At 46.7% G+C, this 15,110-nt stretch overlaps 2 protein-coding genes across 10 annotated transcripts in view; one reads left to right on the top strand and one right to left on the bottom strand.

Annotated features, from left to right (window-relative positions):
- The window catches only part of CEP70 (centrosomal protein 70), a 158,433-nt gene extending 149,315 nt beyond the window's left edge, over positions 1-9,118 (bottom strand). For both annotated transcript variants that reach the window (XM_055295269.2, XM_055295270.2), the window contains exon 1: positions 8,936-9,118. The gene's annotated coding sequence lies outside the window, so the exon portion shown is untranslated. The remainder of the gene's footprint in view (positions 1-8,935) is intronic.
- The window catches only part of FAIM (Fas apoptotic inhibitory molecule), a 32,829-nt gene continuing 19,363 nt past the window's right edge, over positions 1,645-15,110 (top strand). The window contains exons 1-2 of one of the 8 annotated variants that reach the window (XM_055295277.2): positions 1,645-1,735; positions 8,468-8,714. In XM_055295277.2, coding sequence (XP_055151252.1) covers positions 8,701-8,714 — 14 coding nt within the window. In that variant the 5' untranslated portion in view covers positions 1,645-1,735; positions 8,468-8,700. Of the gene's footprint in view, positions 1,736-4,478; positions 4,547-8,467; positions 8,715-9,125; positions 9,285-9,336; positions 9,502-9,994; positions 11,387-15,110 lie in introns of those variants that run through there. The other 7 variants (XM_055295278.2, XM_055295279.2, XM_055295282.2 and 4 more) reach the window with 7 other exon arrangements.

Here is a 15,110-nt window from a genome sequence, read left to right as displayed (position 1 = left end):
GCTACTCGGGAGGCTGAGGCAGGAGAATGGCGTAAACCCAGGGGGCGGAGCCTGCAGTGAGCTGAGATCGCACCATAGCACTTCAGCCTGGGCGACGGCGAGACTCCGTCTCAAAAAAAAAAAAAAAAAAATACAAAATTAGCCTGGCATGGTGGTGCGTGCCTGTAATCCCAGCTACTCGGGAGGCTGAGACAGGAGAATCACTTGAACCTGGGAGGCTGAGGTTGCAATGAGCTGAGATCACACCACTGCACTCCAGCCTGGGTGATAGAATGGGACTCTGTCTCAAGAAAAAAAAGGTCTTGACCAATTGGAACACGTGTCTGTACTGCCTTCCTTTGCCTTTTGCGCTAATTAAGGCTGTACTATAAATTCCAGTCTCCAGATAACTCAGACCAGTACCTATTTTCTCCTGAAATTGTCCAAGCTTTTCTGGTCTGAAGTTCTAAACAATCACCTTACTTGGCTGCTTGTTCCCTTTCTGTATTTCTGTAGAGAGAGCCACAGCCTCCTTGTGCTGAGACAGAAGTGCCTAAGCAGCAGCAGCCTGGCCAGCACTGGGAGACTGTGGTTACTGGCACTGGTTCTGTCACACAATCCTCTAAGGCAGGCGCAGCAGCCAGAATCCTGGGCCCTGGGGCTTGTTTCTGAAGTGCTAATGCCTCCTCCTTGAACACATAGCCAATAGTCATGCTAGACCAATGCTGGAAGGGCACATGGAAAATGTTAAATCTGTAGATATCAGATTAACTTTTCCTTTTTATTTTGGTCTCCATGCTGTTTAAAAAGTAAGCTCAGAAAATCAACCAAGCTAAGGGAGGTGGTGCATGCCTATAGTCCCACTACTCGGGAGGCAGAGGCAGAAGGATTGCTTGAGCCCAGGAATTCAAGACTAGCCTGAGCAATATAGCCTGTGAAGAAGAGGAAGAAAAGAAGAAGAAAGGAAAAAGAAGGAGGAGGAGAAGAAGGAGGGAGGAGGGGGAGGAGGAAAAGAAAAAGAAGGGGAGGGGAAGAAGAAAGGAAATAGAAAGAAGAAAGAAAAAGAAGAAGAGAAGGAGGAGGTTGGGAGAAAGGGAGAGAGAGAGAAAGAAAGAAAATCAGTCAATCCATTAACAATTCCCTTTCAAAAGGAGGACCAATGAAAACATGGACTATTGTGAATGAAAATGCTTTTAGCTGCTGCTCTTTTTTTTTTTTTTTTTTTTTTGGTTTTTTTTTTGAGACGGAGTTTTGCTCTTGTTGCCCAGGCTAGAGTGCAATGGTGCAATCTCGGCTCACCGCAACCTCTGCCTCCCGGGTTCAAGCAATTCTCCTGCCTCAGCCTCCTGAGTGGCTGGGATTACAGGCATGCGCCACCATGCCTGGCTAATTTTGTATTTTCAGTAGAGATGGGGTTTCTCCATGTTGGCCAGGCTGTTCTCGAACTCCTGACCTCAGGTGATCCACCCACCTTGGCCTCCCAAAGTGCTGGGATTACAGGCGTGAGCCACCGCACCCGGCCTTAGCTGCTCTCTTAAAATAAATCAGTGGTGTCTATGAGGATGTTGCTGATAAGCAGTTTATGAAGTCAGAACAGCATCTAGGTACTTCCTAGGAAACAAGGTAACAATGTGAGAGTGAGATCACCTTCAAAAGCAGTATCAGCCTGAACAGGTATATTTTATATTCAAGTTCAATACCTTTGACAATGTTCTGTTCAGACTTTGTTTCTCTCCATAACAGTGCTGCCTGTCAGGTAATAAGTTACTATTCCTACCTGCTATGGTCTGGCTGTGTCTCCATTCAAATCTCAACTGAAGTATATCTCCCTGAATTTCCACATGTTGTGGGAGGGACCTAGGGGGAGGTAACTGAATCATGGAGACCAGTCTTTGCTGTGCTATTCTCATGATAGTGAATAAGTCTCATGAGATCTGATGGGTTTATCAGGGGTTTCTGCTTTTGCTTCTTCCTCATTTTCTCTCGCTGTTGCCATGTAAGAAGTACATTTTGCTTCCCTCCATGATTCTGAGGCCTCCCCTGCCATGTGGAATTGTAAGTCCAATTAAACCTCTTTCTGTTCCCAGTTTCAGGTATGTCTTTATCAGCAGCATGAAAATGAACTAATACAGTAAACTGGTACCAGTAGAGTGTTGCTGAAAAGATACCTGAAAATGTGGAAGCGACTTTGGAACTGGGTAACAGGCAGAGGTTGGAACACTTTGGATGTGGGAAAGTTTGGAACCTCCTAGAAATTTGTTGAATGGCTTCAACAAAAATGCTGATAGTGATATGAACAATAGGGTCCATGCTGAGGTGGTCTCAGATGGAGATGAGGAACTTGTTGGGAACTGGAGCAAAGGTGACTCTTATTATGTTTTAGCAAAGAGACTGGTGGCATTTTGCCCCTGCCCTAGAAATTTGCAGGACTTTGAACTTGAAAGAGATGATTTAGGTTATCTGGTGGGAGAAATTTCTAAGCAGCAAAGCATTCAAAATGTGACTTGGGTGCTGTTAAAAGCATTCCATTTTAAAAAGGAAACAGAGCATAAAAGTTCAGAAAATTTGCAGCCTGCTGATGCAGCAGAAAAGAAAAGCCCATTTGCCGCGGAGAAATTCAAGCCAGCTGCAGAAATTTGCATAAGTAGCAAGGAGCCTAATGTTAATCCCCAAGACCATGGGGTAAATGTCTCCAGGCCATGTCAGAGACCTTCACAGAAGCCCCTCCCATCACAGGCTCAGAGGCCCAGGAGGAAAAAGTGGTTTCATGGGCTGGGCCCAGGGTCCCCATGCTGTGTGCAGCCTAGGGACTTGGTACACTGTGTCCCATCTGCTCCAGCCGTGGCTGAAAGAGGCCAACATAGAGCTCAGGCTGTGGCTTCAGAGGGTGGAAGCCCCAAGCCTTAGCAGCTTCCACGTGGTGTTGCACCTGTGGGTGCACAGAAGTCGAGAAGTGAGGTTTGGGAACCCCTGCCTAGATTTCAGAAGATGTATGGAAATGCCTGGATGTCCAGGCAAAAGTTTGCTGCAGGGACAGGGCCCTCATGGAGAACCTCTGCTAGGGCAGTGCAGAAGGGAAATGTGGGGTTGGAGCCCCCACACAGGGTCCCTACTGGGGCACTGCCTAGTGGAGCTGTGAGAAAAGGGCCACTGTCCTTCAGACCCCAGAATGGTGGATCCATTGACAGCTTGCACCATGAGCCTGGAAAGCTGCACTCAATGTCAGCCATGAAAGCAGCTGGGAGGTAGGCCGTACCTGCAAAGCCACAGGGGTGGAGCTACCCAAGACCATGGGAACCCACCTTTTGCATCAGCCTGACATGGATGTGAGACCTGGAGTCAAAGGAGGTCATTTTGGAGCTTTAAAATTTGATGGCCCAGGCTGGGCACGGTGGCTCACACCAGTAATCCCAGTACTTTGGGAGGCCAAGGTGGGCGGATCACCTGAGGTCAGGAGTTTGAGACCAGCCTGGCCAACATGGCGAAACCCTGTCTCTACTAAAAATACAAAAATTAGCTGGGCATGGTGGTGGGTGCCTGTAGTCCCAGCTACTCAGGAGGCTGGGGTGGGAGAATCGCTTGAACCCAGAGGGTGGAAGTTACAGTGAGCTGAGATCATGCCATTGCACTCCAGCCTGGGTGACAGGGCGAGACTCCGTCTCAAAAAAAAAAAAAAAAAATCAAAAGCAGGCTAGTTACTTCCTAGATACAATGATGGGGGTACAGGTATTGGGTAAGCACAGCCATTCCAAATGGGAGAAATTGGCCAAAACAAAGGCGTTACAGGGCCCATGCAAGTCTGAAATCTAGTAGGGCAGTCAATTTTTTTTTTTTTTTTTTGAGATGGAGTCTCGCTCTGTTGCCCAGGCTGGAGTGCAGTGATGTGATCTCGGCTCACTGCAACCTCCGCCTCCCAGGTTCAAGTGATTTTCCTGCCTCAGCTTCCAGAGTAGCTGGGACTATGGGCGCCCACCACCATGCCTGGCTGATTTTTGTATTTTTAGTAGAGACGGTTTCACCATGTTGGCCAGGCTGGTCTCGAACTCCTGACCTCAGGTGATCCGCCCACCTTGGCCTCCCAAAGTACTGGGATTATTGGTGTGAGCCACCGTGCTTGGCTGCTTGCTTTTGATTTTACAGGCTCATAGGCGGAAGGGACTGCCTTGTCTCAGATGAGACTTTGGACTGGACTTTTGGGTTAATGCTGAAATTAATTAAGACTTTGGGGAACTGTTGGGAAGGCATAATTGACTTTGAAATGTGAGGACATACGATTTGGAGGGGCCAGGGAATGATACAGTTTGTCTGTGTCCCCATTCACATCTCAACTGAATCGTGTCTCCCAGAATTTTGATGTGTTGTGGGAAGGACCTAGGGGGAAATAATTGAATCAGGGAGGCTGGTCTTTCCCATGCTATTCTCATGGTAGTGAATAAGTCTCACGAGATCTGATGGGTTTATCAGGGGTTTCTGCTTTTGCTTCTTCCTCATTTTCTCTTGCCGCCACCATGTAAGTGCCCTTTCACCTCTCGCCATGATTCTGAGGCCTCCCCAGTCATATGGAACTGTAAGTGCAATTAAACCTCTTTTTGTTCCCAGTTTCGAGTATGTCTTTATCAGCAGCGTGAAAATGAACTAATATACCACCTCAGATGTCCTGGGCTTGTAGGATAGGTAGGTGGAAAACGCAGCCCAAACTGGTATGTTCCTCAATTCCGGGTACCCCAGAAACTATGCCCACAGAGGAAACAGTGGCACAGAACAAGCCAATGGAGGAATCGTGGACTGCCTTCCCTATTCTGGGCAGAGTTGGGTGTACCTCATGGGCAGGCCAGACTCTGCTATACTCTGAAACCCCCGGGCAGAGGGGTTCCCAAGGTCTCTAAGAGTAGGCCCGGATTTTTCTTCAAGTGCAATGAATACTTTTCTAATAACAGGCTCTGTTAACATAAACTTTTCCAATCCCACAGGCCTGGCTCCCCATCTTGGCCCTGCAACTTCTGAAGGGCTTTGGGTATTTTTGTAAAAGGAGGTAAATAGAATCATTGGGCTGTTGTGAGAACTAGAGGCAATGGCATAAAAGTCATATAACAAGCATTTAATAAATTACACCTTATTGGTCTTGTAAAAGATATCCAGGTTCTTCAAGTTTTTAAGAAAATATCCTTCATTCAATAATGTCTTTGAGCTGCTCCCCAACCAGGATTTCCTGGTTCTAACCCAGCAACTCAGGATTGTTTCTCAGAAGAAATAAAGACTAGGAGAAATCAGCTAGCTGTTTCTCGTCTCTGGGAATTTCCACTCTGGAGCCTTTTACCTTTCCCCCCAATTCATTATTTCAACAATCATTTATTGCAAACTCTCTGTTCAAAACACTGCTGCAGCAGCTGGGGTTGGTGGTTCGTGTCTATAATCCCAGCAACTTGGGAGGCTGAGGCAGAAGGATTGCTTGAGGCCAGAAGTTTGAGGCTGCAGTGAGTTATGATCATGCCACTGCACTCCAGCCTGGGTGACAGAATGAAACTCTGTCTTAAAAAAAAAAAAAAAAAAAGACAAAAAACAAACAACACTGCTGTAGAAGAAAATATAAATATGAAGTCTTTGTCTTCAGGAAGCTTTCAGTACAGGGTAGCAAACAAGAAAGCAGTGCTCACTAAGTAGAATCCTTGTATCATAATTTGCTTAGTAATCAGCCTTTATCACTTTGCAGACTGGTTAACCTCATCAGTAGGTTGTTCCCTACTGTCTCTTAACTATTTTCTCTCACATATTTGCTTAGCGCCTAAAAACTGCATTTATCATACAAACCCCGAAGATGAAACGGTCCTTCTTTATATTAACATAAAGATGCAGAAAGAAATTACACAATAGGGCCTAGATGTCCCTGTCTTAAGTCCATTTTGGCTGTTATAACAAAATGCTATAACAAAATACTTGAAAAGGCCAGGTGTGGTGGCTCATGCCTGTAATCCCAGCACTTCGAGAGGCCGAGGTGGGTGCATCACCTGAGGTCAGGAGTTCGAGACCAGCCTGGCCAACATGGCAAAAACCCATCTCTACTAAAAATATAAAAATTAGTGGCTGGGCGCGGTGGCTCACGCTTGTAATCCTAGCACTTTGGGAGGCCGAGGCAGGCAGATCACGAGGTCAGGAGATCGAGACCACGGTGAAACCCCGTCTCTACTAAAAATACAAAAAAAAAATTAGCCGGGTGTGGTGACGGGCGCCTGTAGTCCCAGCTACTCGGAGAGGCTGAGGCAGGAGAATGGCGTGAACCTGGGAGGCGGAGCTTGCAGTGAGCCGAGATTGCGCCACTGCACTCCAGCCTGGGCGACAGAGCGAGACTCTGTCTGGAAAAAAAAAAAAAAATTAGCTGGGTGTGGTAGCATGCACCTGTAGTCCCAGCTACTCAGAAGGCTAAAGCAGAAGAATTGCTTGAACCTGGGAGGTGGAGGTTGCAGTGAGCCAAGATCATGCCAGTGCACTCCAGCCTGGGCAACAGAGTTGAGACTCTGTCTCAAACAAAAACAACGATAAAAATACTCAAAAAAGAAGAAGAAGAAGAAAAAGAGGAAGAGGAAGAGGAAGAAGAAGAAGAAAGAAGGAGGAAGGAGGAAGGAGGAGGAGGAGGAGAAAGGCTAGATGCAGTTGCTCATGCCTATAATCCCAGCACTTTGGGAGGCCAAGGTGGGAGAATTGCTTGAGCCCAGGAATTTGAGACCAGCCTGGGCAACACAGTGGAACCCTGTCTCTATAAAAAATTTTTAAAATATTAGCCGGGTGTGGTGGCATGCAGCTACAGTCCCAGCTCCTTGAGAGGCTGAGGTAGCAGGATCGCTTGAGCCCAGGACATGCATCATGGCTGTAGTGAGCTGTGATCATGCCACTGCACTCCAGCCTGGAGTAAAACCCTGTCTCAAAAAAAAAAAAAAAAAAAACAACTTAGACTGGGTAATTTGTAAACAGCAGAATTGTATTGCTCACAGTTCTGGAGGCTGGGACATCCAAGATCAAGGCTCCAGCAGAGTCACAGTCTGCTGAGGGCTTGTTCTCTGCTTCAAACATGGTGCCTTCTCACAGCATCCACACATGGCAGAAGGATCAAACAGGATCCCTCAAGCCTCTTTCACAAGGGCAATAATTTCCCCAGCAAAGGACCCATCCTGTTAATATGAATGTGTTGGGGCTTAGGTTTCAACATATGAATTTTGGGGAGATACCAGCATTCAAACCATAGCAGCCCCCAAATATGCTGGGTCCTCAAAACCCTCCAAAATCCCTTCATTTGTCTCTATTCTATGACTGGGCCTACTCTCCACAGGGACCACTCACTGCTCCTCACATGGCCCACTCAACAACTTTTCTCGCTCTCTGTAGGCAACACTGTCTCCTCCTTAAATTGAAAATCAAGGCCACCTAAGACACTACCCAGGCCTGCTCTTCATTCATTCATTCATTTAATAAATATTTACCAGAGCTAACATGGGCCTGCACGGTGCAGATGTGAGACATACAAGAATGAGAGCCAATGGGCCATGGTCTCTGCCTTCATGGATCTCAGTCTACTGTTAAGTTACACATTAAGCAAAAATTACACAAATTATTGCACACCCTGAAAGGGGCTAGGAAGAAGAATCCCTGGTGCTGCAATCTTTGTGTTTTTTTGTTTTTGTTTTCGAGACGAAGTACCACTCTGGCTCAGGCTGCAGTACAGTGAGGCGATCTCAGTTCACTGCAACCGCCACCTCCCGAGGTCAAGTGATTCTCCTGCCTCAGCCTCCTGAATAGCTGGGATTACAGACGCATGCAACCACATCCGGCTAATTTTTGTATTTTTAGTAGAGATAGGGTTTCACCACGTTGGCCAGGCTGGTCTCAAACTCCTGACCTCAGGCAATCCGCACACCCTGGCCTCCCAGAGTGCTGGGATTACAGGTGTGAGCCACCGTGCCCGCCGGTTTTTTTTTTTTTTTTTTTTAAGACAGAGTCTTGCTCTTCACGCAGGCTGGAGTGCAGTGGCTCAATCTCAGCTCACTCCAACCTCCACCTCCCAGGTTGAAGTGATTCTCCTGCCTCAGCCTCTCAAGTAGTTGGGACTACAGGCATGCACCACCACGCCCCTCTAAGTTTTGTATTTTTAGTAGAGACGGGGTTTTGCCATGCCTGCCTCAGCCTCCCAAAGTGCTGGGATTACAGGCGTGAGCCACTGAGCCCGGCTGTTTTGTGTGTGTGTGTGTGTGTGTTTTTTAATGAAACAGGGTCTCGCTCTGTTGCCCAGGCTGGAGTGTACTGGTGCAATCACAGCTCACTGCAGCCTCTACCTCCCTTCAGGGCCCAAGCAATTCTCCCACCTCAGCGTCCCAAGTAGCTGGCATTACAGACCTGAGCCGCTAATTATTTTCTTTCCTTCTTTCTCATTCTGTCTCTCTCTCTCTTTTTTTTTTTTTTTTTTTTTTTTTTTTTTTTTTTTTTTTACCATGTTGCCCAGTCTTGAACTCCTGGACTCAAGCGATCCACCACTCTGCCTCCCAAAATGCCGTGATTACAGGTATGAGCCACCACGCCCAGCAGTGCTGCAAGTCTCATGGGCCAGGATAGTGTAACCTAAATGATACATGAAGAACACTCACAACAGGGAAGAGGTGAGGAGTGTCCAGGCAGAGAGAAGAGCATTTGCAGAGGCCCTGGGTGAGAAGAAACCTGCATCCTTTAAGGACCTAAATGAAGCCAAGCAGGTAGGGGCTAGACCACACATGGGGGCTTTATGCCCACCTTAAGTAGTTTGGATCTTTAAAAAAGAAATGAGACCCCATAAAGAGGTTTTAAGGAGCGAATGCCATTGCTGCCATGAACAGGTTTCCCTTCCCCATAGCTGCAGAGCAGGCACAGGGCTGTTTTTGCCCGCCAGGTTGTCCCCACCGTCTTGCCCAACGCGGGGCCAGCGCCCGGCTCCTACCTACACTTGCTGGCAGGAAGACTGGACGCACTGCGGGACCTGGTGATGTCCTGGGTTGGGGCTGAGGAAGGCCTGTGCGCGGAGGGTGCGGCCTTCGGCTAAGGCAGAGGACCGGGGTTGGGTCCGTGGCGGCGGGAGGGGTGGCCTCCTGCGCTGGGCGCCCCAGGGGACCTGAGGCGCGACAAACGGCGCGTTTGGTACTCGCGCCTGCAGAGCTTTCAACCTCCGCGCCGGCTGGCCTGTTTCTCGGCCAGGGGAGCAAGGCCACGCGGCCTACGTAGCCGAGTCGGAACCAACCGGTTGTTTGGTGAAACCTCCCACAGAGCCTCCCGCGGCCCACAGAGCACAGGTGAGGCAGCAGCCCGGGTGGGGTCGGGGTCGCGCCTGCGCCCGCCTGGACGCCTGGGGCCCGCCCGCTCTCCTCCCTAGAAACCCCTGCACGCAGCCCCCGGCTTCCCCACGCTCTCGGCCCCACTGCGCCGGCGGCGGCCATCTCTGGGCGGCGGCGGCGGCGGCGGCGGGTGGTGTCTGCGCGGTCGGTGAGACCCAGGCGGGTGGGGCGCTGGGTGAGTTCCGGGCGCTTCCAGCCGGCCCGCCGGTGATCCCAGACCTCGGGGCGGGACCTGGCTCGCGCTCACCGCGGGCAAAGGTGGAGGTGCGGCGGGGCGCGGGGCCAGCCCGGGGCGGTGCGGGGGCGTCTCTGCCTGGCCAGGCCCTGCCCCACGACCTGCCGCACCCTCCTCCGGCCTGTTCGCGAACTCTAAAGATAATACTTGTCACTGTCGAAAACGTGGAACAGAAAGCAAAGAAGCAAGCAAAGCAGCCGTGCCCCTGTTCCCCAGAGACAAGCTGGGTTAACACGAAGGTGTATTTTCTTCCAGACGGTTTTTCCTTGTAATATGAGCGGGGCTTGTTTTTGCAGAACCTGCATCATAAAGTGCTGAAACACACACACACACACACACACACACACACACACACACACACACACACACTCTCTCTCTCTCTCTCTCTCTCTTTCTCTCTCTCTCTCTCTTTCTCTTTCTCTCGACTGTACATTCCTGTGTGTCAGGTTGACTACGTCATCCATCCCTGACTCCTGGCATGGCTTTGGACTGTGATTTACTAAATGTAGTTTCTCCCTGATGGTGAGCGTACAAGTGGTTTTCAGTTTTTAGTTATTGCAAAAAGTAATTCATTGAGTACCGTTGCATCTGGGTTTTTGAGCGTGATCATTTGTGTAGAATGAATCCCACAAGATTCGTTCTAAAACAAGATAGAATCCACGATCTATACCACAAGTCTTCTGGTATAGATTGTGAAATGGCCCTCAGAAAAGTTATTCTCATTTTTGTACCTCCAGTAAGTAGCATTTGGGAATACTTGGCTCAAGGAGCTTCCTGAGTGATTTTACTGGAGACTCCCCTCACTTCATAAGGGGCCGGCCCGGAGATGAAGATGTCAACACTTGAGTGTGACTTGCATTATTGGCTGGCCCTACCTGGGGACTTTTGCTGAAAAGGGAACTATGAGCATCTGAGTAACTACTATCATCTGAGTAATTTTTAAAGTGACTTCGGTTTATCTTGAACGAATCATTTCAGTCCCCAATAAGAATAAACCTAAGTTAAGGCAAAATTCAGGTGGATTGGATGAACAGTGGCAACATGTTGGTGTTTATTTAAGTCATGCTCTGAAACTTAGGTGTTGGGTTGCTAGGGAAGGGATTTTAAAAGATTGATGGGTAAGTATGAGATACTCAAAAAGCTTTCTTTGAAGACATGTAAAAAGTTTCAAGTGCTTGGCATCATCTCCATCAGTGAAAATAAGTGAAATATGGTTTTTCATCTTTTTTATTTACATTTTAATAAAATATTTGCAAAAATAGAGGGTTTTTTGTATTTATCATTTTCCAGTTTGGTCATAGAATCTTGAAAATTAAGTACATGCATAAGAGTTTAAAAACAACAGTGGATTAATTTCTTGCTCCCAAGTTTCATTTGTTTATTTTTCAGACAGAATCTCCCTCTGTCGCCCAGGCTGGAGTGCAGTGGCATGATCTTGGCTCACTGCAGCCTCCACCTCCCGGGTTCAAGCGATTCTTGTGCCTCAGCCTCTGGAGTAGCTGGGATTTACAGATGTGCACTACCCGCACAAATTTGCCCGGCAAATTTTTCTATTTTTGCAGACAGGAGTTCACCGTTTTGTCCAGGCTGGTCTCGAACTATTGACCTCAAGTGATCTGACCGCCTTGACCTCCCAAAGTGCTGGGATTACAGGTGTGAGCCATCGCGCCTGGCCACTTTCTCCAAAATTTTAAACCAAAGCCTTCTTTGGCAGAGCTAGGACTCTTCCTCTATGGCCCATTCTATCCTATGCTGCTTCCCTTTATGAGGACACTCCCATTGTTGTGCGATAATCATCTCTTGGTCTCTCCAGACTCCCACTCCGAAGTTAGTGCCCTACCCAGAGCCTGGTACATAAGTACCCAATAACTACTGGTATGCTGGATGAACTTAGAATATGACGTGTTTATTAAATTGAATTTGTAACTTAGAGATCTTTGTGACAGATATTTCTGAGTGAAGTGGAAATTGGGGACAAGGACAGATGTTATCATCTTTTGGTTACCGGTGCAGTTGCATCCCAAGAAACACTACAGCCAGGACACCTGCTTTTTTTTCTTTTTTTGGTTTTTTTTTTAACAACGTTACTGAAATGTAACTCACATACCATATAATTCACCCATTTAAAGTATACAATTCTTTCTTATATAATTAACTTTTTGAAGTGGTAAAATATATACAACATAGATTTGCCATTTTAACAATTTTTTAGTGTACAATTCAGGGGCATTAAGTACATGCACAGTATTGTGCGATCATTGTCACTATCTATTTGCCAAACTTTTCAATACCTTAAACAGAAACACAGTAACCATTAAGCAATAACTCTCTGCTATGGTTTGGATATTTGTCCTTACCAAATCTCATGTTGAAATTTGATCCCCAGTGTGGCAGTATTGGGAAGTGGGGCTTAATGGGAGGTGTTTGGGTCATGGGGGCGGATCCCCAGTGAATACATTAATGCCCTCCCTTGGAGGTGAGTGGGTTCTTGCTCTGTCAGTTCTCACTAGAGCTGTTTGATAAAAAGAGCCTGTACCTGCCCACTCTCTCTCCTGCTTTCTCTCTGGTCACGTGCTGTCTACACAGCCCGCTCTCCTTTGCCTTCTGCCATGAGTAGAAGCAACTTGAGGCCCTCACCAAATGCAGATGCCCAATCTTGAGCTTCTCCAGACATCAGAATCATGAGCTAAATAAACCTTTTTTCTTTATAAATTACGCAACCTCGGGTATTCCTTTGTAGCAACACAAAAGAGACTTGAGACTTCTCCTTGTTCCCTTCCCCCATTCCCAGGGAACATCTAATCTGCTTTCTGCCTCTATGAATGTCCCTATTCTGGGTATTTTATATAAGTGGAATCATATTTGTCATTTTTGTCTGGCTTTTTTTTTTTTTTTTTAGACAGAGTCTCGCTCTGTCACCCAGGCTGGAGTGCAATGGTGTGATCTCAGCTCACTGCAAGCTCCGCCTCCCGGGTTCACGCCATTCTCCTGCCTCAGCCTCTTGAGTAGCTGGGACTACGGGACCTGCCACCATGCCCGGCTAATTTTTTTGTATTTTTAGTAGAGACGGGGTTTCACCGTGTTAGCCAGGATGGTCTCAAACTCCTGACCTCGTGATCCACCCGCCTCGGCCTCCCAAAGTGCTGGGATTGCAGGCGTGAGCCACCGTGCCCGGCCTTGTCTGGCTATTTCACTTAGCGTAAAGTTTTCATAGTTCATCCATGTTATAGCATATGTCAGAATATCACTCCTTATTTTGGCTGAATAAAAAGGAATATCCTTTGTATATATATTCATTTTATCACTTCTCAGCCTTTTGGCTAAGATCAAGTGTATATACTGCATTTTGTTTATTCTTATGTTGATGGACAACTTGGGTTGTTTTCATCTTGTGGCTATTGGAAAATGCTACAATGAACAATAGTATACAGGTGTCTGAGTGACTGATTTCAAAACTCTTTGAGTGTATTCCTAGCAGCAGAATTGCTACGTCATATAGTAATTCTCTATTTAGGTTTTGAGGAACTGTCATATCATTTTGTATGACAACTTCACCATTTTACAGTCCCACTAGCAATGTACAAGGATTCCAGTTTTTCCGCATCCTTGCCAACACTGATTATTTTTTGTTTACTTTTAGTATAGCCATCCTAGTAGATGTGAAGTTGTATTTCATTGTTGTTTTGATTTGCATTTCTCTGGTGATTAATGTTGTTTAGCATCTTTTCATATGCTTATTGACCATTTGTATGTCTTCTTTAGAATAATATCTGTTGAAGTCCTTTGCCTTTTTTTTTTCTGGAGACAGACTTTTGCTCTTGTTGCCCAGGCTGGAGTGCAATGGTGCGATCTTGGTTTACTGCAGCCTCCGCCTCATGAGTTCAAGCGATTCTCCTGCCTCAGCCTCCCGAGTAGCTAGCTGGGATTACAGGTGCCTGCCACCACACCTGGCTAATTTTTTGTATTTTTAGTAGAAACGGGGTTTCACCATGTTGGCCAGGCTGGTCTCGGACTCCTGACCTCAGGTGATCCACCCACCTCGGCCTCCCAAATTGCTGGGATTACAGGTATGAGCCACTGCGCCTGGCCCCTTTGCCCATTTTTAAATTGGGATGTCTTTTGTGTTTTTGAGGAGTAGAGTTCTTTATCTATTCAGAATATGAAACCTCTATCAGATATATTATTTCCAAATATTTTCTGTCATCCTTGTCCTTTCACTTTCTGGATAATGTCCTTTGATGCACAAAAATTTTAGTTTGTTTTTGTTTTTTTGAGACAGGGTCTATTCTGTTGCCAAGGGTGGAGTGCAGTGGTGCAATCACAGCTCACCTGCAGCCTTGACCTCTCAGGCTTAAGTGATCCTCCCACTTCAGCCTCCCGTGTAGCTGGGACTACAGGCATGCACCACCATGCCTGGCTAGTTTTTAAATTTTTTTGTAGAGATGGGGTCTCCCTATGTTGCCCAGGCTGGTCTTGAACTCCTGGGCTCAAGCAATCCTCCCACATTGGCCTCCTAAATTGCGGGGAATGCGGGTGTGAGCCACCATACCCAGTCAGTTTTAACTTTTGATGAAGTTCAATTTATCTATTTTTTTCTTTTGCTGCTATCCTTTTGGTGTCCTATCTAAGAATCCATTGCCAAATCCAAGGTCATGAGGATTTACCTCTATGTTTTCTTCTAAGAGTTTTGTGGTTTTAGCTGTTATATTTAGATCATTGAGATAACTTTTGTATATGGTGTGAGATAGGTGAGGTTCAACTTAATTCTCTTGTGTATGAAAATCTAGTTTTCCCCATAACATCTGCTGAAGAGACTATTCTTTCACCATCAGTTAGAGTTGGCACCCTTGTCAAAAATCATTTGGCCACAGAAATGTGGATTTATTTCTGAACTCTCAAATTCTTTAAGGACAGAAACATTTTCTTCAGGCTGGGCATGGTGGCTTATGCCTGTAATCCCAGCACTTTGGGAGGCTGAGGTGGGAGGATCGCTTGAGCTCAGGAGTTTGAGACCAACTGGGGCAACATGGTGAAACCTCATCTTCACAAAAAATTACAAAATTAGCTGGGTGTTGTGGCACATGCCTATGGTCCCAGCTACTAAGGAGGCTGAGGTGGGAGGATTGTTTGGGCCCAGGAGGTCGAGGCTGCAGTGAATCGAGATCGCACCACTGCACTCCAGCCTGGATGACTAGAGTGAGACCCTATCTCAAAAAACAACAAAAAAAGAAAGATTTTCTTCAAATTTCTGACAGCATCTAGTACAGTATCTCTCTATAGCAGGTTCAAATAAATGTTGAATGGAAAAACTGAAGGCTGGACATTTATCATAAGAAAACTTTTGTTGTGAAGGTACATCTCCCCTTGAGAAAACAAATAGAGCATAGCTGCTGCAAATCATACAAAACCATAGAAAATTTTAAAAGACATGTACGACCAGGTGCGATGACTCATGCCTGTAATCTTAGCATCTTGGGAGGCCAAGTCAGGTGGATTACTTGAGCCCATGAATTCAAGACCAGCCTAGGTAACATGGTGAAACCTCGTAT

The sequence above is a fragment of the Symphalangus syndactylus genome, chromosome 10 (genome assembly GCF_028878055.3).
Source record: "Symphalangus syndactylus isolate Jambi chromosome 10, NHGRI_mSymSyn1-v2.1_pri, whole genome shotgun sequence".
In the NCBI taxonomy this organism is placed as follows: Eukaryota; Metazoa; Chordata; class Mammalia; order Primates; family Hylobatidae; genus Symphalangus; species Symphalangus syndactylus.
The sequence above is the reverse complement of the archived record's forward strand: the minus strand, read 5'-3'. Positions and strand labels throughout refer to the sequence as shown.